Raw genomic sequence first — 27,931 nt, forward strand, 5'->3', positions numbered from 1 at the left:
ACCCAGCTCAACACATGAATTTATGATATTTTTATGAATCCAGACCAAAAAGTGAAAAAAGTTGTTTGAACATATCTGTAAAAAATATATCTTGTATGGAAATCAACTTCATTCATTTGACAGACAATGTTACAAAAAGGTCCAGTCACAAACTTGATGCTTTGATAACAGGTAAAAAATTGATACAATGTAAGTTCATCCAATCACAATCAGATGTCAAATTAATCTTTGAAAATATCAACTTGATCTTGTCCACTCAACAAAAAATATAAATAATCAAAATTTCACCACATGAAGCAAAATGATCAGTGTTAAATATAGAAGCACATTGGGATCCTGAGCTTTAGCCTGACTTGAGAAGCTTTGATTGCAGATTGAACCCTAAAAAAAGGGTTTTCACCAGTGTGGGTTCTAGAGTGTTAAAAACTATTAGTGAACGTTTTACTGCGAACCTAGCAGGCGAAAGGTTTCTTGCCAATCAATGTGGGTTCTTTCTTGTGAGTAATTTTAAACCATTCTTCCAGCTGAACCTTTGAACCGAAAACTAAGAAGAGAAAAATTTCTGACCAGTGTGGGTTCTTGTGTGGCTGTTCAACTGCCGACCCTCTGTGAAACTTTTGCGACAAACGACAGCAAAAATTGCATCTCCCTAATGTGTGTTTGTGTGTGTTATTTTGATTGTGCCTGCTGAATGAGTTTTTGATCACTAACTAAACTGTTGAAAGGTTTCTCGCCAGTGTGGATTCTTGAGTGTAATTTTAAGGTAGACTTCCAGCTGAATCTTTGACCACAAACTGAGCAGGAAAAGGGCTTCTCGCCAGTGTGGGTTCTTGTGTGCGATTCCAAGTTTCCTTTATGAGCGAATTTTTTACCACAGACTAAACAGTTAAAAGGCTTCTCACCAGTGTGGGTCCTTGTGTGTAATTTCAATTGATTCTTCGACCTGAATCTTTGACAGCAAACTGAGCAGGAAATAGGTTTCTCGCCGGTGTGGGCTCTCATGTGTCTTTTTAAGCTCCCACTCACAGGGAATTTTTTGCCGCAAACTGAGCAGGCAAACGGCTTCTCACCAGTGTGGGTCCGTGTGTGTGATTTCAAGTGTGCTTTGTGAGTGAAATTTTTACCACAAACTAAACAGTTAAAAGGCTTCTCACCAGTGTGGGTTCTTGTGTGTCTTATTAAGCTTCCACTCACAGGGAATCTTTTGCCACAAATTGAGCAGACAAATGGCTTCTCGCCAGTGTGTGTAAGTGTGTGTGATTTCAAGTGTGCTTTAAGGGTAAATGTTTTACCACAAACTAAACAGTTAAAAGGTTTCTCACCAGTGTGGATTCTTGAGTGTAATTTTAAGTCATTGTTCCAGCTGAACCGTTGACCGCAAACTGAGCAGGAAAACGGTTTTTCCCCAGTGTGGGTTCTTGTGTGTCTTTTTAACCTTCCACTTACAGGGAATCTTTTGCCGCAAACTGAGCAGACAAATGGCTTCTCACCTGTGTGGGTTCGTGTGTGTGAATTCAATTCTCCTTTGTGGGTGCATTTCTTACCACAAACTAAACAGTTAAAAGGTTTCTCACCAGTGTGGATTCTCATGTGTGATTTTAACGCGTTTTTCCAGCTGAATTTTTGACCGCAAACTGAGCAGGCAAAAGGCTTTTCACCAGTGTGAACTATCATATGAGTCTTCAAATAAGACTTTTTCTGAAACGTTTTTCCACACTGAGAACATTTGTTATCACATCCCGACTGTTGGTCGCTTTCAGCGTTAGCAGAGTCGGACGTGTCGTCGTCATCTGTTTCCTCAAGTTGACGCGAGCTGAAGGTCAGAGGCTCCTGCCAATTGTTCTCATTATGTTGACCTTGATCTTCGGTAGTTGAACGAAATCCGTCCACTAGCAACACTTTAAAATCTTCCTCCTTTTTATAATGAACAGGCTCCAAAGCATCGTCCTCCTGCTTTATAACACCATAAGACTTAAAATCCTCCTCCTCAATTTTAATGCCTGGCAACTGTGGTTCTTGCCGCCAAGTAGGAAGATTTTTTTCACCGATGTCTGCAAGACACAAGTGAAGTTACATTAAGAACAAAAAGTATCCAAGGAACTGCACAGACCACCATTAAAACATCCTCTGAGCTAAAACCTACACAAGGACAAGTAAAAACTTCTTGACTCATGGGCCGCATTGGGTGTTAACATTTTGACTACATTTCAAAGGAAACTGTACTACTTGTGTCGTAATTATGATTTTTGCAATCCGGAGATGGAATAAGAGCTTGCTCTGTCCACTCCACGCATCGGTCCGGTATTGCAGTACCTCCGGGAACGGTGCATCCGCAATGATCGCAGCAAGGCTTTAGGGCCAATAGATGCCGCTGTACAGTGTAGTGCAGGGGTCGCCACCCACGTTCCTGCGAAACGCTGACCCCGACGCAACATTATCATGTACCTGCAGGCCTGTTCTAAAAATAGACCTGATCGCGAAATACGTCACTTTACACAGTAGCTTCTATTCTTATTACCCGCCTGGGAGCACATAGTGAACAGAACAGGCGATGGAGTAAAATGTTGAAAACACAATGAAAGAAGGCGGATTTGTTTGCCCCCGTAGAAGCAAGATGGCTTTTGAAAAGGGCTTTACAGCAAAAGGAAACAAAAAATTGGAATACTTTTTTTAAACATTCTATTCTTACAAGTCTAGGTGCCAGTGCGATGGCTAAGAACGGATTAACAGTGCAATATCCAAGCTTGTCCTTCTCACTTAAGGAAAAGAAAACAAACTATGAGGTGAATATCACTCATAATGTATTAATTTAAGTAAAGTCAAGTCATATGTATTTGTATAGAAATCCTTCACCCTTAATCACAAAAACTCTCGAAGGGCTGCACCATAAGTGTGTCTTAAAGTTCAGAATCTAACACTTCTACATGGTTGTGTAAAATGGTCACTACTATAATCTTTATGCATGTATCATGTATAAAATTATGTTTGTATATACACCACCATTCAAAATGGTGGGCTCCCATAGACCTTTCCATTTCTGAAAAAAGCAAAAGTAGAAGGATACAATTTTCATTTTTTATGTGTCCCTTGACTTTGTTTTGGCGATGCTTTTTATTTATTTTGCAATTTTTAAAAATAACAAGAAAGGATAAATTTACACTGGGGATAATGTAATGCGACCGTACGAGTGCGGTCCACTTTCTGATGTAATGACCGTCGAAAAAGACCCACCATACCTGACAAAAATGAGATGCCCGCGCCTTATCCAAACAAAAATATGTCGTACGTTGGAGGCCAAAAGACATATATTACATGTCAAGGATGTTGCAGAAACGAAGGCCAACCTTGCTTATAGACCGCGTCCGTCTGTCGATGTTCTCGCTCGGTCTCCTCTTGCGCTTCCCAAAGCTCCTCTTTGAGATGTCCTTTCCCAAATGAGCACATTTTCTTTACCCTTGATTTTTACCAAGTGAAATGGAGATTTTCCATTTGGATTGAGCAGAACGCCACGAAGTCAGACAGGCTCGAGTGGACGACCAAAGTGTCGTTCGTGAGTAAAAAGCCAATAACTTCGCAAAAGATTACCATGACGTGATCCTCTTTAAGTAGTTTTAGGTTGAATATAGGACATTTTGCAGTTTGGTTTATAGTATCTCATTCGGTTATTAGTGTGGCAGCCATGTCAATTCTAAATCAAAACATGACCGCAATGTATCATGGGATACTCAGCACAAATACGAGTACTCTTCTTCTTCCTCGAGTTTAATAGCGGTTGGCATCTGTCACTTTGGTGCATTATCGCTCCCCATATAACAGATATATGACTATGTACAGTTCTATTTCTCTAATGCTATTAAAAAGTCCCGTACACAAATATACTTAAGTACAAATATCGATTCGAGGACATCTCATTTACTCTTTCTTTTACAGGACCTTCTCCATGCCCTTCCTCTGCATCCTAGTAACACTACTGATTCTTCCTATTTACAGCTTTCAACACAAATGTAAGTCAGCATAATGTAGCAGAGCAAGTGTCTCGGCCTCTCGGCTTTGTAGTGTACTATGATTTGACCGATAATGGATACTTGATAAAGAATATATATATATATATATATATATATATATATATATATATATATATATATATATATGTAACGGGTGTAAAATTAACCTTTGATTTATTGAAATTCCTGCTGAAATATGTTGTATAGTTATTGTGTAAGTGTCCTGCAATGATGAGTCCAACAGTGCCACCTGCTGGTATGGGGTAGGGTCTGGTTTGGCTTTCGACATGTGACCGCAAGGCGGGGTTTTTGGCAGTCTACAACGAGCTGCCAACAGTAAGACAAGATCTTTTGGTGCTCCGAAAGAAAATTAATTTTAAACATTAAAACCACAGCTGACAAGTCTCTTAACATGAACAATAATCAAGTCAAGTCAAGTCAAATTTATTTATATAGCCCTTAATCACAAAAATGTCTCAAATTAAAAAGTCCCGTACACAAATATACTTAAGTACAAATATCGATTCGAGGACATCTCATTTACTCTTTCTTTTACAGGACCTTCTCCATGCCCTTCCTCTGCATCCTAGTAATGTAATGTGATTGATGTTGTCAAGCTGTTTGGATTTATTCTCGTTTTGTTTCTGTCACCTTTTGTTAGTTTTGCCGGATGTTACATGTTGTGCTAAAATGCTAATTCCCCTTGTAGATCAAAGATTTCAAAGCCAACAGAGAAGGCTAACCACGTGTTGTGACTCATTCATTTGCAGGTAAATTGTACCCGTTTTTATTCTCACTATTGTTATTAGTTCTATTTTCTCATATATATAAAAAGGATGATGTTGGTTGAATTTCAGACTAAAGTAAAATACGTTAAAAAACACTATACGATCTCTTGTTAAAAGAATCTTGTTAAAATGGATGTAGAAATGTATTGTGATGGTTGATATTCTAAAATGTATTTTATGCAAACTGAAAAGAAAGCTCTTTGATATTTTTTTGGCAGTCTATAACGAGCTGCCTACGATCAAAGAGATCAAAGCCAGCAGAGAAGGATAACCATGTGTTGTGACTCATTCATTTGCAGCAACTATAATAAAAACCTCATCATCCAGTCCGGCTTCAATGTGGATCTTTGGTGGGACAGGTACACCGCGGTTACATTGGTGCCGTGACCCGTGACTTCTATCAAGCTCTTCTATCAACCGAGCACTGTCCTACCTGCCATCAGTTCACAATATTTGAAATTTTAGTTACATGAACGTTATTGTTAAGCTCATTACTGTGCAGTGTCACAGTGATGCAGATAACTAAGTGTGCTATACAGTGACGTGTTACGCAGGCTGCTGATTTATTTCGTGATTTTGACTTATTTATATTTTCTTCTGTTGATGAGACATCTTTGAAACATGTTTGATCAGAGCAGGAGTGATATTTCTGAGGGTGTTGCTGATCAGATGATAAATATTATTCAGGAGATAGGACATAAATTGGCTGATAGCATTTTCTCACGTATACAGTCACAGAGTATAGTAGCCCCTAGCGCTGCTGCCACACAAGATGTAGCAAACATATTGAGTCAGCCTAGTCATGTGTCAGATGTATCACAGGTTCAGGTTGTTACACAGAGAAAGGTTAAGAAACCACCATCATTTATTGGGGATGGCTAAGACTCAATAAAAGTACATGAGTGGGAAGATCTAATGAGGACATTTATTAAAAAGAGTAATGTGAGGCTTGAAGAGCAGGCCGAGGAAATCATTATGCATTTGAGAAGAAAAGCTAAAGATGTAGTTAGGTTTGGCATTAGAAACAGTAATATAGACGTCTATACCCGCCGTGACATGATTTATAGTCTTCTCAGGAAAAGATTTAGCTGTACCAAGTACTCTGCTGTCCCTTTAGCTGACTTTTACTCAACCTTGCCCAAAGACCAGGAAGACCTCTATGACTACTGGCTGAGACTAAACAGAGCAGCTGACCTTGCCTCTGACTGCTTGAGAGAGCAAGGCAAAACATTGGACAACCCTGAAATTGAGGTAACTCGCATGTTTTTTAGGAACTGCTCCTGCAAAGAACTGGCACTCACTTTCCGATCCAAAACCATCGATAAGTGGTCAGCATGTGAAGTACTTGAGTTGCTGAATGAATACCACGCCGAGAAGAGCTACAAAGCAGCTTCCCCACAACAACCTGCGAATAGGGCGGAAATTGCCGTACACAAAGCTGAGGTGAGCCATAGTCCAACCCTCATGCACTAGCCACCTCAGACTTCGAGCCCACAGTATGCCCCTCTAACAGACGTTATTAGTATGTTGGAGAAAGTTTTGCTACATGGTGCCGCTAACCAGTTTCAAGAGAGAAGGCGAACTCCAACCAGGCGACCTGGAGACAGAATTAATGGTTTCACTGACAAGCCATGTATTATTTGCAAAGATGACAAACACAGTGCTCTCTCTCATTGCCAAGAAAAAAGCTTTGCTTTCACTGCCATGGCCCAGGGCATTCTCGACGTGACTGTCCAGTGAAGAAAGCTGTCCCACTGCCTCAGGGAAACTGACTGGTCTGTGAGTAGGAGAGAACAGTGCAGATCAACTGAGTATGCCTCCCACCACTAATGTGCCTGAAATGCAAGATAATCCATCCATCCATCCATCGAAGAAGCTGATCTTTCAGGGGTTTCAGAGAATAGCGGAGACTGACAAACTGTTTTACACACCTGTACTTGTGCAAGATGGCCCCACTTTCAGAGCAATGTTAGACAGCGGGTCGATGGCTTGTACAGTAAGTGAGGCAACTGCCAAGTCCCTGCTGCAGCAATTCCCTGACATGGTGAGTTACACGGCCGATAACTATGTCATTGTAGGCTGCTGTGGACACCAAGTTTGTCCCAGAGACATGTACGTCATTACGGTCACTGTTTACGGATGCAAAATTATAATGCCAGTAATGGTTGTGCCTGGCCAGACAGAACAGATGATGAGGCTTCTCCCCCTAACTTTGTGAGTGCGCACTTGGCACGACCATGCAAAAAAGGTGGAGGTGTTGCTCTTATATCGGAAAATAGGTTGAAATTTACTTCTAATACCCATACTAGTTTTAAAACGTTTGAAGCACTTGTTATGAGGTCCTTAATGTCAACACCAATTTATGTAGTTGTTGTGTATCGCCCACCTGGACCATACTCAAATTTTTTGGAAGAATTTTCTGATTTGTTAACAGACTTAGTTACGTATGCGGACAATGTTGTAATTATTGGTGATTTTAATGTTCACATAAACTCCCCATCAAATTACTTGCAATTGCATTTAAGTCACTGATGGATACATTTGGTTTCAATCAAATAGTTGATGTGCCAACTCATAAAGATGGGAACACTCTAGATCTTGTCCTGACCCGTGGCGTAGTAGCCTCAAATGTTACAGTGTTACCGTATCCTAATGCCATCTCTGATCACTATTTTGTTAAATGTGAGGTGTTGTTTAATGTTTACTGTGATAAGGAAAATATAGGCTTTAGCAGTCGCAATATCCGCCCTAAAACGGTGTTAGCCTTAAAAGAATTATTACCTACGGTAACTGCAGCCTTCCCTTCGTACACTGGGTCTGTTGACTCACTTACAAACAACTTCAATACTGCTTTGGTAAATGTTCTTGATTCTGTGGCGCCCCTAAAGTATAAATTCCGACCCAAGAAGAATACACCTTGGTTTACTGAAGAAACTAGGTTACTCAAACAAAGTTGCAGAAAAATTGAACGAAAATGGCGCACTACTAAGCTGGAGGTTTTTCGACTGGCCTGGTGTGACAGTTTGCTGAAATATAAAGTAGCTCTTGCCTCAGCTAAAGCTTCGTATTTCTCTAAGATTATTGTTGAACATAAGAATAATCCAAAATTTTTATTTGACACAGTGGCGAAACTTACCAGACAACAACTTAACCCAAATGGTTGCACTCATTCTGCTAATGACATTATGGAATTTTTTAATAAAAAGATTCAACTAATAAGGAATGAAATTTTAAAAGAACGCTCTGTTTCCTCCTCCTATATCAAAGATGTGGAGGTGCTAGGTATGGACTGTGTCAGCGGTTGTTTAGAAACATTCTCCAGTTTCAATGAATTGTCCCTTGATAATCTAACACAGATGGTCAGTAGGGCCAAACAAACTACGTGCCTGCTTGATCCGTTTCCAGCTTCACTGGTGAAGGATCTGTTTGAGATCTTAGGACCATCAGTTTTAAATATTATTAATATATCGCTATCCTCGGGTATTGTTCCTGTAGCCTTCAAGTCTGCCGTCATTAAACGCACGCTTAAGCGACCTAACCTTGACCCAGAAAGCCTAGGTAATTATAGGCCAGTGTCAAATCTGCCATTTCTTGCGAAATTACTTGAAAAGGTCGTTGCACAGCAGCTAAATGACTTCATGTCAGAAAATAACCTTTTTGAAACTGTCCAGTCAGCATTTAAAGCAAATCATTCTACTGAGACAGCCCTTGCAAAAGTAACCAATGATCTCCTTTTAACAATAGATTCTGGTGCCTCATCAATGTTACTGCTGCTGGATCTCAGCGCTGCTTTTGATACGGTCGACCACAACATATTATTGATTCGTCTAGAACGCATTGGTATCTCAGGAACTGTACTCTTGTGGTTTAGGTCCTACCTGTCAGACAGGATGCAATGTGTTAACTATGGCAATATGACCTCTAAACAATCTAATGTCCCTTGTGGTGTTCCTCAAGGCTCTGTACTTGGCCCCCTTCTTTTTAGTATTTATATGATCCCGCTTGGTGACATTATCCGCAAGTATAATATTAGTTTCCATTGCTATGCAGATGACACTCAACTGTTTGTGCCACTGGAAAAAAATGGACATTTAAGTTTTAGAAATCTGGAGGATTGCCTTACTGAGATTCAAAGATGGATGTCAAATAATTTTTTACGCCTTAACCCAGAAAAAACTGAAATGTTGATTATTGGTCCAGCTCACTGTCGTCATTTGTTTTCAAACATTACCCTGAACCTAGACAAATGTAATATCACCCATAGTGACTCGGTCAAAAATCTAGGTGTTATATTTGATCCTAATCTGTTGTTTCAGTTACATGTGAAAAATATTACTAAAATCTTTCTACCACCTCCGTAATATTGCGAAGATTCGTTCAATGCTGTCCCAATCAGATGCAGAGATTTTAATTCATGCGTTTATTACTTCTCTGCTTGATTACTCTAATGTATTGCTTTCTGGTCTCCCGATGTCTAGCATTAAAAGTTTGCAGCTGGTTCAGAATGCGGCAGCTAGACTTTTGACTAAGACTAAAAAGTTTGAGCATATTACACCTGTATTGGCCAACTTGCACTGGCTCCCAGTCCACTTAAGATGTGACTTTAAGGTTCTCTTATTAACATATAAATGTTTGCATGGGCTTGCACCCTCTTATCTCTCCGATTTGATTTCCCCCTATGTTCCTGCACGGAGTCTGCGCTCGGAAAATGCTGGTCTACTTGTGACTCCGAGAGCCAAGAAGTCTGCGGGCTCGAGAGCGTTCTCCATCCGGGCCCCGGTGTTGTGGAACGCCCTGCCTCTGGAGATAAGATCTGCAACCTCAACGGAAGTTTTTAAATTGAGGCTTAAGACACACTTCTATTCCAAAGCATATGATTGATGCCCACCTCGTATTCTGTTTTGTCCTGTCTTTTTCTGAGGCCTGCCTGGCTGATACGAAGGAGAAGGATGATTTGGGATGGGTCAGCGGACCGGGGTCTGACCTGCAGCATGTCAACCCCTGCATTTACCAGCTGGCGTCGTCGTTGATGTCATGCTCTTTCCGGACATTTTCAACATCTTACCTAGTGTTTACTATTCTATGTACAGTAATGCTAATTGTAATTCACCCTGTTCAATCCTGGGAGGGGGATTACCACATGTGAGGTCCCTCCTCAAGGTTTCTCTTTTCTCCTCACACTGAGGTTTTTGAGTTTTTCCTTGCCCGCATGCTGGTTTGCTAGTTTAAGATCAGGTAATTGTGTAATTTTGTAACTGTAATCCTGTGCAGTCCTTTGAGACATTTTTGTGATTAAGGGCTATATAAATAAATTTGACTTGACTTGACTTGACATGATCCTTGGCAGCAATGCCATCAAACATATTTTGACTCAATTGAAGAGCACTGATGGCTATAGGAGATTAGTTTCCACTCCCGACAATGGTCTGTCTGATGACCACAGTCAATTCCTATCAATGCTTTCTAACACAGAGAGATGGAGAGGTGATTGCATTCCAGATAGGGTAGGGACAGTAAAAATCAAGAGTTGCGTGACGCTGAATCCACGGACCGAGTACCTCTCAGAGAACAGACTCGCCATGCCAAAGGATCACCCCCTTGGTGTCATATTCCAATCCCACCAAGGCCAGGCGGTTTGATTCATTATAGGAAACAATAACAAAAAAGCTCCTACAAAATTGTCCTTAATTCTATTTACATTTAGTACATCAAAACAAAAATCAGACGATTCCTCATATTCAGCCTTCTTACACAGAAGATAAAACGATTGGCCAACACTTCAGCACGTAAGATGTTTCTTAACATGACGTTACAAATGTATTTATCCTCCTTTCATTTCAGCGACAAGGTAATAGTCATATCTAGAGACCAAAACGTTACGAGATCAATGAAATGAGAACCAATAAAAGGCTCATTGGGCACGTTTCTAATAGACATTTTATACATTTGATACATTTTATAAAAAAAGAAAATCACCCAGATAAACAAATGAACTTACTCGAATGGAAATCATTATCATCCAATCCAAAAATGTCCCGTCACATACTCACAAAGATGATTCACTTACTTGTATGTGATGCAAAATGATGAAATCCACATAAAATATCTTGATGCCTTGATAACAGGTAAAAAGGTGGATACAATGTAGGTTTATTCAATTACAATCAGATCTAAAAATAAATCTCGGAAAAGATCATCTTGGTCTTGTCAACCCAAGAAAAAATGTAAACTCACGAAATGTCATCACATCAAATTGAATGATCGACGTGAGTTTTACAAGCACACACGTGACCCTGAGCTGCAGCCTGTCTTGAGAATCTTTGACCGCAAACTGAACGAGAAAAAGGACTTTCACCAGTGTGGGTTCTTGTATGTCTTATTAAGTTACAACTGTTAATGAATGTTTTACCACAAACTGAGCAGGAAAAGGGCTTCTCTCCAGTGTGGGTTCTTTTGTGTTTTTTTAAGCTATAGCTCACAGGGAATCTTTTGCCGCAAACTGAGCAGGCAAACGGCTTCTCACCAGTGTGGGTTCTTGTGTGTCTTTTTAAGCTCCCACTTAGAGGGAATCTTTTGCCGCAAAGTGAGCAGGCAAACGGCTTTTCACCAGTGTGGGTTCGTGTATGTCTTTTTAAGTTCCGACTGTTAATGAAATTTCTACCACAAATTAAACAGTTAAAACGTCTCTCACCAGTGTGGGTTCTTGTGTGCCTTTTTAAGCCCCCGCTGACAGAGAATCTTTTGCCGCAAATTGAGCAGGCAAACGGCTTCTCGCCAGTGTGGGTTCGTGTGTGTGAATTCAATTCTCCTTTGTGGGTGCATTTTTTACCACAAACTAAACAGTTAAAAGGTTTCTCACCAGTGTGGATTCTCATGTGTGATTTTAAGGCATTCTTCCAGCTGAATCTTTGACTGCAAACTGAGCAGGCAAAAGGCTTCTCACCAGTGTGAACCATCATATGCATTTTCAAATAAGACTTGTATCGAAATGTTTTCCCACACTGAGAACATGTGTTTTCACCTTCTGACTGTCTTTGGCTTTCAGATTTTGCAGAGTCGGACATGTTGACGTCATCCGTTACCTCATGTTGACGGGAAAAAAAGCTTAAAGGCTCCTGCCAATTGTTCTCATGGTCTTGAGCTTGATCTTCAATCTTTGAATGAACCCCATCCACAAGCAACACATTTGAATTGTCCTCCTCCTTTTTAACATAAAAAGGCTCCATATTTTCCTCCTCCTCCTGCTTTATAACATGATACAGCTTAAAGTCTTCTTCCTCCTCAATTTTAATGCCAGGCAACTCTGGTTCTTGCCACGTGGTAGAAAGATAGTTTTCACCGATGTCTGTAAGACACAAGTCAAGTCACATTTATGTGTAAAGCCCTTAATCACAGGACCACAAAATACCCCGATCTGAAATCTACATGAGGACAAGGGAAAACTCAAAAAATGCACTATGCAACATCCAGGCACATACTTCTCCCTGATGGATAAGCATATAACAAAATTATGAAGCAAACATCACTAATGAGACTATATATTGTATCCTGCACATCAGTAAAAGTACGTGTATTTGTGTAGGCCTTAATCACAAAACGTCTCAAAGGGCTGCACCGTAAGTGTGACTTTGAGTCTAGAGTCTAGAATTTACACAAATTTGTGGAAAATCCGCACATAATAATACAGCAAAATCATCACTTTTCAGCATTTATCATAAATAGAATTATGTTTATCTACACACTACCATTCAAAATGGTGGGCTCCCTTGGACATGTCCATTTGTTGACAAAAGTAAAGTTTGAATGATAAATAATTTTTCTTTGAAGATAAACAACAAAATCATTATTTCGGTGTTCCTTGTCTATGTTTCGACAACACTTTCCATTTATTTTGCAACTCAGTTGATTTGCTCAGGGGGTAGAGCGCTCGTCTTGGGATTAAGAGATCGCAGGTTTGATTCCCGGCTACTCCGTGTTATATGTTGAAGTGTCCTTGGGCAAGACCCTGAATCCCTAAATGCCCCCAATAAGCAGGTTGGCGCCTTGCAAGTGAGTGTGTGTGAAAGGGTAAGTGTGAAGCACATTGTCAAGTGCTTTGGGAAGTCTTCATTGACTTGAAAAGCACTACGTAAATGCAGACCATTTACCATTAATAAGAAAGTGTGACTTTACACTGAGGATAATGGATTGCGACAACATGTCGCCAGTCGACTTTTTGGTAGAAAAAGACCTGAGATGCCTGTGCCTTATCCGAACGAATATATGGTACAAATGGACACCAAAAGACGATATTAGAAGTCAAAGATGTTGCAGAAACTAAAACGGGCAACCTTGCTTGTAGACAGCGTCCGGTGGTCGATTTTCTTGCTCGGTCTCATCTTGCGCTTCCCCAGGCTCAATTTTGAAGTTTCCGGTCCCGCGTGACCACATTTTCTCAGCGCTTAATTTTGATCTAGCGAAACAGATTTTTAGTTTGAATGGATCGGTAAGGCTGGTTTGAACACATTTATTGACACTAAAAACAGAAAACAATCATGACAATCTCAACAGCAATTAAGCACATTCACAATATTATATTCCAATATTACGTTTTTAACAGCAAAAATATGCTCGAGTGGACAATGCAGGTGACGGTCGTAAATAAATGCACTAACTTGCAAAGTACAGAACTGAAATAAATGAGCTTAAAGTGATCTTACTGTCAAGATTAAGTAGTTGTAGGTCGAATAGAGGATATTATCTTATTGTTATTATTATTATTGTTATTATTATCTGATTTGGCTGTTAAGTGCGATAGCAATGTCAATTCTATTTCAAAACACGACCGCAATGCATTTTGGGATAAGTAGTAAAAACTGTATTCTTCTTCTTTGAGTTAAATGTCGATTAGTATCCGTCACTTTGGCACATTACTGCTGTCTATTGTTACGGATATATCTGGTCGCGTTGCAATCCTCAAATTCTATCAAAAAAGTCCCGAAAGAAATTTCATTTGTTGAGTAAAACAGTCGTTTTAGTGATACTTATTTGACTCTTTCTCCTAACAGCCCCTTCTCCATCTTCTCCCTCAGCATTTCGTTAGTACATACTTTAAAGATTCATATTTTTGACAGTTTTCACACAATCCAGCGTTATGGATCCCTATCAATTGTGTTTACAGCCCAGTGTGAAATATTTGACCGAAAACCAGTGCCACAGAAAACAGTCAGACGGCAGGAAAACATGGCAATTTCTAAATTCCACGATGTAAAACAAATAAGAATAACATTGATATGATAGTTAATGGATAGTTAATGTGTTTTGCCTAGTATTCAAATCAATGTCGTGTTATTTTATCTGAATGAAAGTTTTTTTGTACCACTATTAAGGTTAGTTAGTGTATAAAAGGGAAAAGCGCTTATATAAATATGAAATGAAATGATCTGCATTTACATAGCGATTTTCAAGTCAATGAAGACTTCCCAAAGCGCTTTGCAATGTGCTTCACATTTACCTATTCACACACACTCACACACACACACCAATAGGGGGCCGTGCAGCCATAAGCCAACCTGTTTATTGGGGGCGTTAGGTGTTACCCAAGGACACTTCGACAAGTAACACCGAGGAGCCGGGATTCGAACCTGCGATCTCTTGATCCAAGACGAGCGCTCTACCTCCTGAGCTAATCATTTTTTTTTAAATCACTCGAAATGGTCGTTGCACAGCAGCTAAATGACTTGTCGGAAAGTAACCTCTTTGAAACTGTCCAGTCAGCAATCAGGGCCAATACCTCTACTGAGACAGCCCTGGCTAGAGTAACCAATGATCTCCTCTTAGCAATATATTCCGGTGCCTCGTCAATGTTACTGCTGCTGGATCTCAGTGCTGCTTTTGATACTGTCGACCACAACATAAAACTTGTTCGTCTGGAATGCATCGATATCTCAGAAACTGTACTTTCGTGGTTTAGGTCCTATCTGTCAGACAGGATGCAATGTGTTAATTACGACAATCTGACCTCTAAATACTCTGATGTGGCGTTCCACAGGGCTCTGTACTTGGCCCGCTTCTTTTTAGCGTTTATATGCTTCTACTTGGTGATATCATCCGCAAGTATAATATTAGTTTCCTTTGCTATGCAGATGACACTCAACTGTATCCACCACTGGAGACAACTGGACAGTTAAGTTGAAGAAATCTGGAGGCCTGCCTTACTGAGATTCAAAGATGGATGTCACTTAATTTTCTGTTGGTCCAGCTCATTGTCGTCAGTTGTCTTCAAACACTGCCCTGAAGCTAGACAAATGTCATATAGCCCATAGTGACTCGGTCAAACATCTAGGTGTTATATTTGATCCTAATCTGTCATTTCAGTTACATGTGAAAAATATTACTAGAATCGCCTTTTTCCACCTCAGTTATATTGCGATGATTCGTTCCATGCTGTCCCAATCAAATGCAGAGGTTCTAATTCATGCGTTTATAACTTCTCAACTTGATTACTGTAATGTATTGCTTTCTGGTCTCCCAAGGTCTAGCATCATAAGTTTGCAGTTGGTTCAGAATGCCGCAGCGAGACTCTTCACTAAGACAAAAAAGTTTGAGCATATTACTCCTCTAGTGGACAATTTGCACTGGCTCCCAGTCCACTTAAGATGTGACTTTAAGGTTCTCTTACTAACATACAAATGTTTGTATGGATTTACGCCCTCTTATCTCTCAGATTAAATTTCCCCCTATGTTCCTGCACAGAGCCTCTGCTCTAAAAAAGGCCGGTCTACCTGTGACTCCGAGAGCCAGGAAGAAGTCTGCAGGCTCGAGAGAGTCCTGATTGATGCCCACTTCATATTATGTATTGTCCTGTCTTTTTCAGACTGCCTGGCTGGTGGTGATATGAAGGAGGACGATTTGAGATGAGTCAGCAGTCCAGCGTCTGTCCTGAGGCATGTCAACGCCTGCATTGACCAGCTGGCAGAGATGGGAAGCTGCGTCGTTGCTGTTATGGATTTTCCGGACAAATTTCAACATGTTACTTAGTGTTCTCTTTTATTGATGTTTACGATGTTTGTGTTCTGTAACTCAATACTAAATCTATTCCACCCTGGTCATCCTGGAAGGGGGATTACCACTTGTGAGGCCCCTTCTCAAGGGTTCTTTTTTCCTCACACTGAGTTTTTTCTTGCCCGCATGTTGGTTTAAGATCAGGCGATGGTGTAATTGTAATCCTGTGCAGTCCTTTGAGACATTTTTGTGATTAAGGGCTATGCAAATAAATGGGACTTGACTTACCGAAGACCAATGTCCCACAGCTACGAGCTCCTTCGTCAGATACCGGAACAATTCCTTTAGACACTGGTTTACCCATCCACGCTTATACTTGGTAGCAATAGTTTAATAAATCCTGTCTTGTGATGTCCCGAGCGCCTAGCACATTTGTCTATGTCTTATACTTTTATTTTTTTCGTAGCCATCTGCTCCGGGCGACACTTCTTTCACAGCGGAGTGGAAAGCCAGACTTCTGCAAAACGTTACTGGGCCCTGGAGGGATAGGAGTGCCGGGCTGGGAAGTGCGTTTGTCTCGCGAGTTAGTTACGAGTTAGTAACGAAAGTAATCAATCAGAAATGAATATAATCTTAGAAATACAGGAGATATAAATGACCACATGTGGGGTGGGGTAACCCTTTATGTAAGAAACAAAAGGTCTAACTAGTAAAAAAAAAAAAAATGGTGCGCTACCAAGCTTGAGGTTTTCAATCAAATCTGGTGTGATAGTTTGTTGAAGTATAAAGCGGCCCTTGCCTCTGCAAAATCAGCCTACCTTTCAAAGGTGATTGCGTCACAAAAGAACAATCCCAAAGTCCTTTTCGACACTGTAGCATCGCTTACAAGGCAACAGACTATCCCAGATAGCTCCACGCATTCTGCCCACGACATAATGGTCTTCTTTACTGAGAAGATCCAAAGCATACAGGAAGAAGTCGCTAAAGACAGTATTAATTCAACACATACTAAAGCACTGACATCTATAGATGCACGACATGGTGGCCGTTCAGGGATTTTGTCCCGTTTTAGTTAACTGTCACTTGATAATCTTAAACAGATGGTTAATACGGCCAAACCGACGACTTGCCAGTTCGACCCGCTTCCAGGTTCACTTATTAAAGGTCTCTTTGGCGTTCTTGCACCTTCAGTTCTAAATATTTTAAACATATAACTCTCCTCAGGTGTAGTTCCAGCGGCTTTTAAGTCCGCCGTCATTAAACCCACACTGAAACGACCCAACCTTGATCCAAAAAACTTATGTAATTATAGACCTGTGTCAAACCTACCGTTTCTTTCTAAAATACTTGAAAAAGTAGTGGCACAGCAGCTAAATGATTTCATGTCCGAGAACAATCTCTTTGAATCAATGCAATCAGGATTCAGGGCTAACCACTCTACTGAGACAGCTCTGATTAAGGTAACCAATGATCTCCTACGGGTAATGGACTCTCGCGCATCATCGCTTTTGCTGCTGCTGGACCTTAGTGCTGCATATGACACAGTAGACCATAATATCTTGCTAGAACGGTGTGAAAAATGAATTGGTCTCTCAGGAAACGTCCTCTTATGGTTCAGATCCTACCTCTCAGATAGGACACACTGCGTTAAATATGGCGAATTGACATCTGAGCCATTTAGTGTTACCTGTGGTGTTCCGCAGGGTTCAGTGCTTGGCCCCCTTCTCTTCAGCATTTATATGCTTCCACTAGGTGATATTATTCGCAAGTATAATATCAGTTTCCATTGCTACGCAGATGACACTCAACTCTATCTCCCGATGGAGGAATCTGCCACACTAAACTGTGGAAATTTGGAGGCCTGCCTCACCGAGATAAAAGAGTGGATGTCACTCAATTTCCTGCGTCTTAACTCTGAAAAGACTGAAATGTTAGTTATTGGTCCATCTAAGTCCCATGACTTATTCTCTAAAACTGCTGTGAACATTGACAATTGCCACATCACACAGAGCGACTCACTTAAAAATTTAGGTGTCATATTTGACCCCGATCTGTCCTTTCAAACACATGTTAAGAAAATTACTAGAACCGCTTTCTTCCATCTTCGTAACATTGCTAAAATTTGTCCTATACTTTCTCAGTCGGATGCGGAAATCATAATTCACGCGTTTGTTACCTCCCGTCTCGATTACTGTAATGCACTACTTTCCGGTCTTCCGGTGACCAGACTCAAGAGTCTTCTGCTGGTACAAAATGCTGCAGCGAGGCTTTTAACTAGGACAAAAAAGTACGATCACATCACCCCAATTTTGGCTAACCTGCATTGGCTCCCTGTTAGCCTAAGATGCGATTTTAAGGTTCTCCTATTACTATACAAAATCATACATGGACTTTCCCCCTCATATCTTTCAGATCTGATTTCCCCCTATGTCCTGGCCCGAAGCCTTTGTTCTGAGAGGGCCGGTCTCCTGGTGATCCCAAGAGCCAAGAAGTGTTCCACTGGTTCGAGAGCGTTCTCCATCTGGGCACCGGTGTTGTGGAATCCTCTTCCCCCTGAGATCCGATCTGCTGCCTCAGTGGACATGTTTAAGTCTAAGCTTATAACTCACTTCTACTGTATAGCATATGAATAACCTAAACTTCTTATATGTAATAACTTGTGAAGCCCTTTGAGACTATTTGTGATTAAGGCTATACAAATAAAAATGACTTGACTTGACTTAAAGGAATAAACAAAAACAAAGTATCATGTGTTTGGATGTATTAAAGTAGAGACAATGATGGAAAAAAGAACAAATGTATCATGCATATATAAAAAACACCAGGAGTTGATATAAAAGTGTTTATTGATAATATTGAAATTATTTATTCAAAAAACGCAAATGAGGATATTTATGTATATGTAGGGATTTCAATGTTGATATTTTTAAAGGCAACGTGGTAAAAAATTGAACATTGAACCATAGAAAAATTATTGGGTACTTTGTGCGGTCTTTCAATTATAATCACAACACACTCAGCTTACCATATTGACACCATATTCACAAATATTAACACTCAAATCCAATGCGGAATACTAATTCGTGATAGTAGTGATCATTTACCAACCATGTATTAATTAAAAAAAAGAAGTGTACTGAAAAACAACAAAGCAAATTGAAAACGAAGTTGTCCTGGCATAGGTCAGAACACGCAATAAATATTTTTAACCATTAAATATTTTACAGTTCATGAATTTTGCCTTTTTTAACGTATTATACAGAGATTCGGGAATATAAGTATAAGAGCAATATAGAATAACCTATCCAATTACAAAAGAAAGCTGTTAAGATTTTGAATATTACCGTATATAAAAAACAAACTGTGATGCCGGAGGACCTTCGACCGCTAGACATCGGTGTCAACCCGTGTTGTTCCGAGAATTGGCAAAATAATGGAAACCACATTAAAGACAACAAAAAAATAAAAATGCAAGAAATTGCAACACATCAAGCGGAATGATGAATGCTAGTTTTACAAGTGCACCCAGGACCCTTAGCTTTAGCCTGACTTGATAATCTTTGACCACAAATTGAACAAAAAGGATTTTCATTAGTGTGGGTTCTTGTGTGTCTGTTTAAGTTACACTTCTTCGTGAATGTTTTACCACAAACTGAGCAGCCAAAAGGCTTCTCACCAGTGTGGGTTCTTGTGTGTCTTTTTAAGTATTCCTTCTGGCTGAATTTTTCACCACAAACTAAACAGTTAAAAGGTTTCTCACCAGTATGTATTCGTGTGTGTAGTTTTAAGCCCCAATTCTCTTTGAATCTTTTACCACAAACTGAGCAGGAAAACGGTTTCTCCCCGGTATGGGTGAGTGTGTGTAATTTCAAGCTTCTCTTCTGGAAGAATTTTTCACCACAAACTAAACAGTTAAAAGGTTTCTCACCCGTATGGGTTCTAGTGTGTCTTTTTAAGTTACAACTGTTAATGAATGTTTTACCACAAATGGAGCAGGCAAAAGGCTTCTCGCCAGTGTGGGTTCTTCTGTGATTTTTTAGGTAACAACTCTTAGTGAACGATTTACCACAAACTGAGCAGCCAAAAGGCTTCTCGCCAGTGTGAGTTCTTGTGTGTAATTTTAAGGAGGTCTTCCAGCTAAATCTTTGACTGCAAACTGAGCACGAAAAAGGCTTGTCCCCAGTGTGGGTTATTTTGTGTGATTTTAGACTCTCATTCTGAGTGAATCTCTTACTGCAAATTGAGCAGGAAAAAGGCTTCTCACCAGTATGGGTTCTAGCGTGCCTTTCTAAGTTGAGCTTATGGCTGAATTTCTTACCACAAACAGAGCATACAAAAGGTTTCTCACCAGTGTGGGTTCTTATGTGGCTTGTTAAGTTTTTCTTCCGGCTGAATTTTTCACCACAAACTGAGCAGACAAAAGGCTTTTCTCCAGTATGGGATAGTGTGTGTGATTTCAAATGTCCCATCTGGATGAAATTTTTACCACAAACTAAACAGTTAAAAAGTTTCTCACCGGTGTGGGTTCTCGTGTGTAATTTTAAGGCAGTCTTCCATTTGAATCTTTGCCCGCAAACTGAGCAGGCAAAGGGCTTCTCACCAGTGTGAACTCTCATATGCATTTTCAAGTATGTCTTGTGGTGAAACGTTTTCCCACACTGAGAACATGTGTTATCACTTCCCGACTGTTTATCGCTTTCAGTGTTGGCAGGGTTGGACGTGTAATCATCTGTTTCCTCATTTTGACGGGAAGAGAAGCTTAAAGGCTCCTGCCAATTGTTTTCTTCATGTTGAGCTTGATCTTCGATGGTTGAACGGACCCCGTCCACTGTTAAATCTTCTTCCTCTTTAACACGAACAGGCTCCACGTCCTCTAGCTTTATAGCATGATAAGGTTTAAAATCCTCCTGTTCCTGCTTTTTGAAGTGATAAAGATTAAATTCTTCTTCCTCCTCAATTTTAACGTCAGGCAACTCAGGGTCGTGATATTTTTCACTCACATCTGCAAGACACAAGCCAAGTCACATTTACTTGTATAGCCTTTAATTCCCCAAAAAGTCACAAATAACTGCACGGACCACAAATACAATATGCCTCTGATTTGAAACCTACATGAGGGCAAGCGAAAACTCAGCATACTACATGCAGCAGCAAGATGCCTGACAATGGGGTCATTGCAGCAAAAGGAAAAAATTGTAGTATTTTGGGATATTTAAGTCCAGTTGCCGGTCTGATAGCTTAGGCCAGGGGTGTCAAACTCATTACAACTCGGGGGCCACACGATAGAACAAACATTCTGTCGGGGGCCGGATTAGTAGATTAAAGAGAAAGAAATAAGAGAAAGAGGGAGGGAAAAGGAGAGAGGGTGGGACAAAGAAAGAAAAAGAGAGAGAGGGAGAGAGCGTGAGAAACAAAAGATAAAAAGTTGTGAGAGAGGGGGAAAAGAAAGGGAGAGGAAGAAAGAAATCCAAAGAGAAATAGAAGGACAGAAGGAGAGAAAAGAGAAAAGAAAGCGCGAAGGGTATGCAGAGAGAAAGAGGAAAGAGAGAAAAGGAAAAAAAGGAAGTTAGAACAAAAGAGGTTAAAAGACACAGAGCGAGAGAGAGACAAGGAGCAACAAAGGAAGAGAAAAAGAGAGACACAGAGAGTAAAAGAGACAGAGACAGAGTGGGAGAAAAGGGGTGGAAAAGAAAGAGAGAGGGGGAGAGAGAGAGAGAGAGAGAGAGAGAGAGAGAGAGAGAGAGAGAAATAAATACAAGTACAGTGTCTTTGTGAGAGGCACCTGGCTTTGGCAACATCAAGTTGACATATTTCAACCTGCAGCTTGTTTTTCGCTTGCACTTGTCTGAGTGTTGTCTCGCGGGCCGGATTCAATCCCTTAGCGGGCCGCCTGTTTGACACCTGTGGCTTAGGCGCATGCACTGTGCAACATACAGGCTTGTACTTCTCCCTCAAACACAGACAACAAAACTGAGGTCAACATCACTCAGAACAATAGAATTTAAGTGTGTCTTTAAGTTTAGAATCCACACACACAATAATACAGCAAATGGATCGCTACAACTACTTTCAGCATATATCATGTATGAAAATATGAACTAAGATGAAAGATAAAAGCAGATAGGCAAAACTTTAACGTCAAGCAACTCACAATCTCTGAAAAACACACAATTAATGTTAACTTTGTTTTTTAAAAAGCAGATTCATCGATTATTAAAATAATCATTAGTTGGAGCATACATAATGTCTTTATTGTCATTGATTTCAACATATGATTATTATTGTTCAGACAAAGAACAGACAACATGCTCTTCGTTAAAGCTGTATGTATGTGTGTTGGGTGAGCATGACTGTCTGTGTGCGTGACAGTAATAGGCTGCTGTATGCTGTCAAACAGCGAGCGTGCACAGGTCAATGTGTTCACACAGCTGCCAAACTGCAGAGCACAGCTAAACTAGTATTTAGTGGCTCATTAAATTGAAAAGAAAACCATCAATTAAATCGGACTCTGGGGAAAGTTAAAAACGCGCAATGAACTGGTGATCACCAGCAGGTGCTCTGTGGATTATTTTTGGGTTTGAGAAGCGACTGGGGTGGCATCCAGGAGAAGGCAAGAGCGGGGCTGCTTGTCCGGCCTACTACTAACGCCTAAGCCACCTCTGCGGACTTTGTATCTTGCCAACGCCAAGTCCAATAGCCATGAAACAAAAGACATGGAGCTACAACTCATGGGAAACCGCTACATTCGGGCCGGATTTATTTAATCATTGGAGGGATCTAGCCCACTTCGAGAACAACCTATACTAGCATGCAGCTAGCCAGCAGCTCTCCGAATTGCTTTTTTACACTGAGAGGAGGAGATCTCGAATTTCTTTTTACTTTTGTATATCGCCAATTGAACAACTCTTTCGACTACAATTATGTGTTGTGTGTTATTATTTGTAGATCTTTAATTGGTATTTTGTTAGAGTCATATACTCTTACTCGGTAATTATGTCATCTCGAGGTAAGTTTAACAAAAGTGAGACGCTTCTTTGCGGTTTGTGACTTTCCGCAGGTGGTTCTGGTCCCCAATATTTACGAAACCTGAGGTATCTCTCTCTTATATACATTGCATTGCAAATTAAAATTAGAGAGTATCTTGTTAAAAAAATTTTAAACTAATACCATCCTCACTGTTCCATAAATGATATTTATTGCGTCTTTATTATGGTACTCCAACACATTCTACCTATGTTTTTAATGATTTTATTACAACACTAATATGTTCAAAACTAAGAAATACATAGTGGCCAAGCTCTGGGATGTATACAATTATAATTACAGCTTGTTTTTTTAAAACAGTATCATTTACATGTGGACCAAAAATAGTTAAACTCATAAATGTTAATTGATAGTGACTTTTTAAAATAAAGAGTATGTCCCTTCAGCTATGACAATGTATTTTATTATTTTAACTGTAACGGATTACTTGGTTAAGAAAGGTATATGTCTGTATTTTAAAAAAAGATTTAGAAAAACAAATTAAAACCCCCAAAAAACAGAAAGCTATAAAAAATTGTCTTTTAGAAAAATAAACTCGCATGTATGTGTGCATTTAATGTTTCTCACTTCTCAGCATTGCACAAAAATATGTACAGTAATCAATGTTTTGTTAATTGATATTCTAAAAAAAATCCTACATGCCAGAGTGGAACATACAATAACATCTCTTTCTTTCCCTTCACTTTTTCCTCTGGGCACACTTTTCTTGGTCTGTAAGGTCTGCAATCCTTTCCGTCTTCCTGTCTGTCCGCCATTTCTCTAGCGAGTGACTGGTCTGCCTCTGTGTGCCCTGCGACTGGCTGGCAACCAGGTCAAGGTGTCCCCTGCCCACTGCCCGAAGATAGCTGGGATGGGCTCCAGCACCACCGCAATCCTACTGAGGATAAGCGGTGCAGATAATGGATGGATGGATATATTAGGATGAAGAAAATAAGTATTTGAACACCCTGCTATTTTTTCCACTTAGAAATGATGGAGTGGTCAGAAATTGTCACCGTAGGTCCACTGTGAGAGAGATAAACTAATAAGAAAAATCCAGAAATCACAATGCATGATTTTTCAACATGTTACTTGTGTGATACAGCTACAAATAAGTATTTGAACACCTGTTTATCATCTAGAACTCTGACCGTGAAAGACCTGTAAGTTCGCCCATTAGAAGTCCACCTGCACTCCATGTATCATCCTGAATCAGATGTACCTGTTTGAGGTCGTTACCTGCATTAAGACACCTATCCACCCCATACAATCAAAAAATCAATCAATAACTTGTAACACGGCGAAGACCAAAGAGCTGTTCGTAAGTAGGACAGCGTCTGTATGTTTTTCAAAACAATTTACTCACAAAACATTTACCATAATTTACCATAACATGGGAGAACACTAAGAGTGCCTCATACGAGTATAACACATTTAAAATAAAATAAAATGTAAAAATGCTTAACTCTTTCTCCCCGTGCTTGCGTGGGTTTCCTCCAGGCACTCCGGTTTCCTCTCACATTCCCAAAAACATGCATGTCAGGTTAATTGGCTGGTCCAAATTGTCCCTAGGTATGATTGAGCAAGTGAGTTGTCTGTCTCTGTGTGCCCTGCGACTGGCTGGCAACCATTTTATGGTGTCCCCTGCCCACTGCCCGGAGATAGCTGGGATGGGCTCCAGCACCCCCGCGACCCAACTGAGGATAAGGGGTGCAGATAATGGATGGACGGATTGCATTGCACTGTGGAAACAATAAATATATCTGACAGAGAGCACTAAGACATGCCCATCATAGTTACGGTATCAATTCATCACACGAGGAGCCAATAGGGCGGCCAAAACAACACCGAGTGACTCTTTAGTCACAATTCCTCCTTATTACGCTAACTTATCTCAGAAGTCAGTAGAAAAGGGTCTCCATTATTATTATATACGGAGTTATAATTCATGACATCACGGTGTCAGAAAGACCCTCAATAACATTGTAAGTGTTGGCGATCTATGTGAAAGTCAGAAGCCCCGTACCAACTACACATAAAAATGAAATTCAGATTTGTGAGAGATAATGGTATACAGAAGATATACAAAAGAGTGACCCAGCACATCAAATTCTCCCATATCCACCCATTTCGAGTCCCTGGCGAGGAACATATCTAAAGTACATCAAGCGCTTCACAAACCCGATACGCCAGTTTACGAACTGCACATGCCATCTATCCCATAATTTGCACGTTTTACTTTTATTACGAAACGCCACCTTTGCTTACATTTGTTTTGGTCGTATGGTAACAAGATATGCCAATGAGGGTCCAGTGATATACTCAGAGAAAGTGCAAGTAAAGCGGCCGGAGTAATTTGCAAACTACTCTCGCTGATAAGAGTGACCCAACAGCAGCATCATAAAAATAAAATAGTGTAGAACGAATAACTTTGTTTTGGTTCCCATCGATCCTATGCACGTTGAGTTGACGGTGAAGCCGCGACCGTGACATGTATCGTGTGTGAGACAAAACGGGCGGGCTGTTGTCAGCCTCGCATTCTGGTTGGCTTAAAACAAGCGCTTTCGGACTTTTCCAGTTTCGTTTAACTTGCCACCAACACATCTCTTTATTCGGGATTTTTTTAAGAAGTTTGATTTGGAAACACAAGAATGTCACACTTTACAAAACCACAGGGCCCTTATTGCTATTGTGCAAGAGCGAGCTACAGTAAGCCCTGTGCGGGGGCTTGCGTTTGGCGAATCCACAACGGTTTGGAGCAACGTGAATCATCATGCCCTCCCAAACAGACTACGAGACTTGTCATGGATGGTGGCTCATGAAGTTCTCCCAGTCAGAGCTGTAATGCACCACCGAGGAATGTCAGCGACTTCGACGTGCCCTCGACCTGGCTGTGGCGCCCAGGAGTCGGTGAGGCACCTTTTTTGTGAGTGCAGCGCTGCCCAGGTCTTGTGGACAATGGCCGAACAACTAGGAAAGTTCCCGGACTTGCCAGCAGGAGAGGTCCCTGATGCACAGTACGTGCTTTATGGGGTGAGTCGGTCGAGGAGGCCTCGGAACGACTTTGCCAGGGACTGGCTCACTCTCGCCGCCATCAAGGACGCCATCTGGACCTCCAGAAACCTGCTGGTATGGAGGTGCAGGCAGATCCCCCCCGTGGCTGTGCTCCAAATGGCTGCAGATACCATACAATCTGCGAGCGGCGGGCCTAGGACGCAGCCATAAAGAAGACTCGTCTGCACCCACCCGGAGGGGGGAGCCGGAGCTACACTGTGGGAGTCCCGGCAGCAACGGCCTGGGTTGTGGAACCCAGAAGGGAGAGGACCCACGCAGAAGGGAAAGGACCCACACAGAGGACTGGAAGAATGCTGCTTGGGAGGGTGGGATGGCAGAGCTATGCCCTTGCACAATAGTATTGCCTTTTACACGCTGGTTAACTACTGTTAAAAGAAAATAACTCTGAAATTGTTTAATTGATGTTGAAAATGTCAGGAAAAAATGTTAAAACGTCATATCGTCACGTCATATTGTCAAATATTAAAAAATTGTGAATATGCTTGATGGCTGTGTTTTGCTGCTGTTGGTGTCGGTGGATTTGTTCAGACCGAGGACAATCGACTTTGGCCTGGACGGATCTATTGACACTAACAAAGATGTTATATAATGAAATTGTGAATATGTTTGATTTTCGAGAAGGTTTGTTCAAACCTCACTTTGTGTTTGCTGTTAAAAACGTAATATTGGAATATAATATTGTGAATGTGCTTAATTGCTGTTGAGATTGTCATGTTTGTTTTCTGTTTTTAGTGTCAATAAATTTGTTCAAACCAAAAAAAAAAAATCGACTTTGGCCTGGACGGATCTATTGACACTAACAAAGATGTTATATAATGAAATTGTGAATATGCTTGATTGCTATTAAGATTTTCGAGAAGGGTTGTTCAAACCTCACATTGTGCTTGCCGTTAAAAAAGTCATATTGAAATATAATATTGTGAATGTGCTTAATTGCTGTTGAGATTTTCATGATTGTTTTTTCTGTTATTAGTGTCAATAAATTTGTTCAAACCAAACCAAAAAAGAATATGATATGGTGAAATTGTGAATGTGTTTAATTGCTGTTAAAAGTGTCGATAAAAATTGTTCAAACCTCATATTGTTAGAATATTAGATAATGAAATTGTGAATGTGATTAATTGCTGTTAAAAGTGTCAATAAAATTGTTCAAACCAAAACTAATACAAATGTGCATGTCACAAAAAGGTTATCTAAAATCCAAAATCATATTTGAAATGCATTTTATTTAGGGTTAGATGCTTGCAAACACTTGAAATGAAGAGATTATTACTATTATTACACTGAAATGTTGCTACAGGAAAATCACTCATTTGTGTGTTTGTTTGAAATTAATAAAAAGAGAGAAAGCCCGGGCCCCAATCAAAGGTCAATAGTATAGAACAGTTGACACCGAAAGACTAATAATAAGAATCAAGGATGTTGCAGAAACTAAAACGGCCAACCTTGCTTGTAGACAGCGTCTGGTAGTCGATGTTCTCGCTCGGTCTCCTCTTGCACTGCCCAAGGCTCCTTTTTAATATTTGCTTTGTCACTGGAGCACATTTTCTCCGTGTCTGAAACTACCACTTGTTTTTCACCAAGTTAAAATTGACCTTTTCCATAAGGATGGAGCGGAATGACACGATGTCAGACAGACTCTAGTGGACAATGAAAATGTCGGTCGGGGATTAAAAAGGGCAGTAACTACGCAAAGTACAGACCTGAGAAAAAGACTTCAAAGTGATCCAGCTGTCAAGCTTATTCAATTATGGATTGAATGTAGGACATTTGGCAGTTTTGTTTATATTATATTATTCGGTTGTAACTTGTTAGTGCGACAACCATGTCAAGTATTTTTCTTCTTGAGGTTTATCGGCGGCAGACATCCATCTCTTGGGTAAATTACCGCCCCCTATCAACACATCCTCGTCACTGCTCCATTCAAGTCTCAAATGAAACACGACCGCTCTGAGGGATACGGAACACAGTACAAATATACTGTACTCGTCATCGAGTTAAACAGTGGTTGCCATCTGTCACGCTGTCCCCAATCATTACAGATGTAGGTCCCTGTTC

The 27,931-nt window shown here is 40.4% G+C and overlaps 2 protein-coding genes and 1 pseudogene across 11 annotated transcripts; 1 reads left to right on the forward strand and 2 right to left on the reverse strand.

The window, feature by feature from the left end:
- On the reverse strand, positions 1-27,727 carry LOC148370363 (uncharacterized). 10 transcript variants are annotated; one of them, XM_088332873.1, is made up of 4 exons: positions 27,319-27,727; positions 24,265-24,366; positions 21,558-21,718; positions 18,668-20,777 (listed from the first exon to the last, which is right to left on the reverse strand). In XM_088332873.1, exons 3-4 carry the CDS (start codon positions 21,571-21,573, stop codon positions 19,264-19,266), a joined length of 1,530 nt encoding a protein of 509 aa, XP_088188999.1. In that variant the 5' UTR covers positions 21,574-21,718; positions 24,265-24,366; positions 27,319-27,727; the 3' UTR covers positions 18,668-19,263. The 10 variants fall into 10 exon arrangements, 8 of the variants coding, with proteins under 8 accessions (XP_088189003.1, XP_088189002.1, XP_088188999.1 ...); XM_088332874.1 differs by lacking the exon at positions 24,265-24,366 and having other exon boundaries at positions 21,558-21,721; XM_088332872.1 differs by lacking the exon at positions 24,265-24,366 and having other exon boundaries at positions 21,558-21,725.
- Positions 2,222-2,335, forward strand: LOC148370364 (U2 spliceosomal RNA; annotated as a pseudogene).
- On the reverse strand, positions 11,041-13,610 carry LOC148370365 (uncharacterized). Its single transcript, XM_088329667.1, has 3 exons — positions 13,492-13,610; positions 13,123-13,244; positions 11,041-12,137 (listed from the first exon to the last, which is right to left on the reverse strand). Exons 2-3 carry the CDS (start codon positions 13,220-13,222, stop codon positions 11,041-11,043), a joined length of 1,197 nt encoding a protein of 398 aa, XP_088185793.1. The 5' UTR covers positions 13,223-13,244; positions 13,492-13,610.
- Positions 27,728-27,931: the final 204 nt, after the last annotated feature.

Source organism: Urocampus carinirostris, chromosome 3, assembly GCF_059441175.1.
Source record: "Urocampus carinirostris isolate Australia breed hairy pipefish chromosome 3, RoL_Ucar_1.0, whole genome shotgun sequence".
In the NCBI taxonomy this organism is placed as follows: domain Eukaryota; kingdom Metazoa; phylum Chordata; class Actinopteri; order Syngnathiformes; family Syngnathidae; genus Urocampus; species Urocampus carinirostris.

Excerpts from the sequence above, each read along its gene's own strand:
- LOC148370365 (XM_088329667.1), bottom strand. The coding sequence starts at position 13,222 with ATGTGGTCACGCGGGACCGGAAACTTCAAAATTGAGCCTGGGGAAGCG. Across the intron at positions 12,138-13,122 it reads GGACGCTGTCTACAAGCAAG|ACATCGGTGAAAACTATCTT; the intron begins GTTGCCCGTTTT and ends TGTGTCTTACAG.
- LOC148370363 (XM_088332870.1), bottom strand. The coding sequence starts at position 27,418 with ATGTGCTCCAGTGACAAAGCAAATATTAAAAAGGAGCCTTGGGCAGTG. Across the intron at positions 20,778-27,318 it reads AGACGCTGTCTACAAGCAAG|ATGTGAGTGAAAAATATCAC; the intron begins GTTGGCCGTTTT and ends TGTGTCTTGCAG.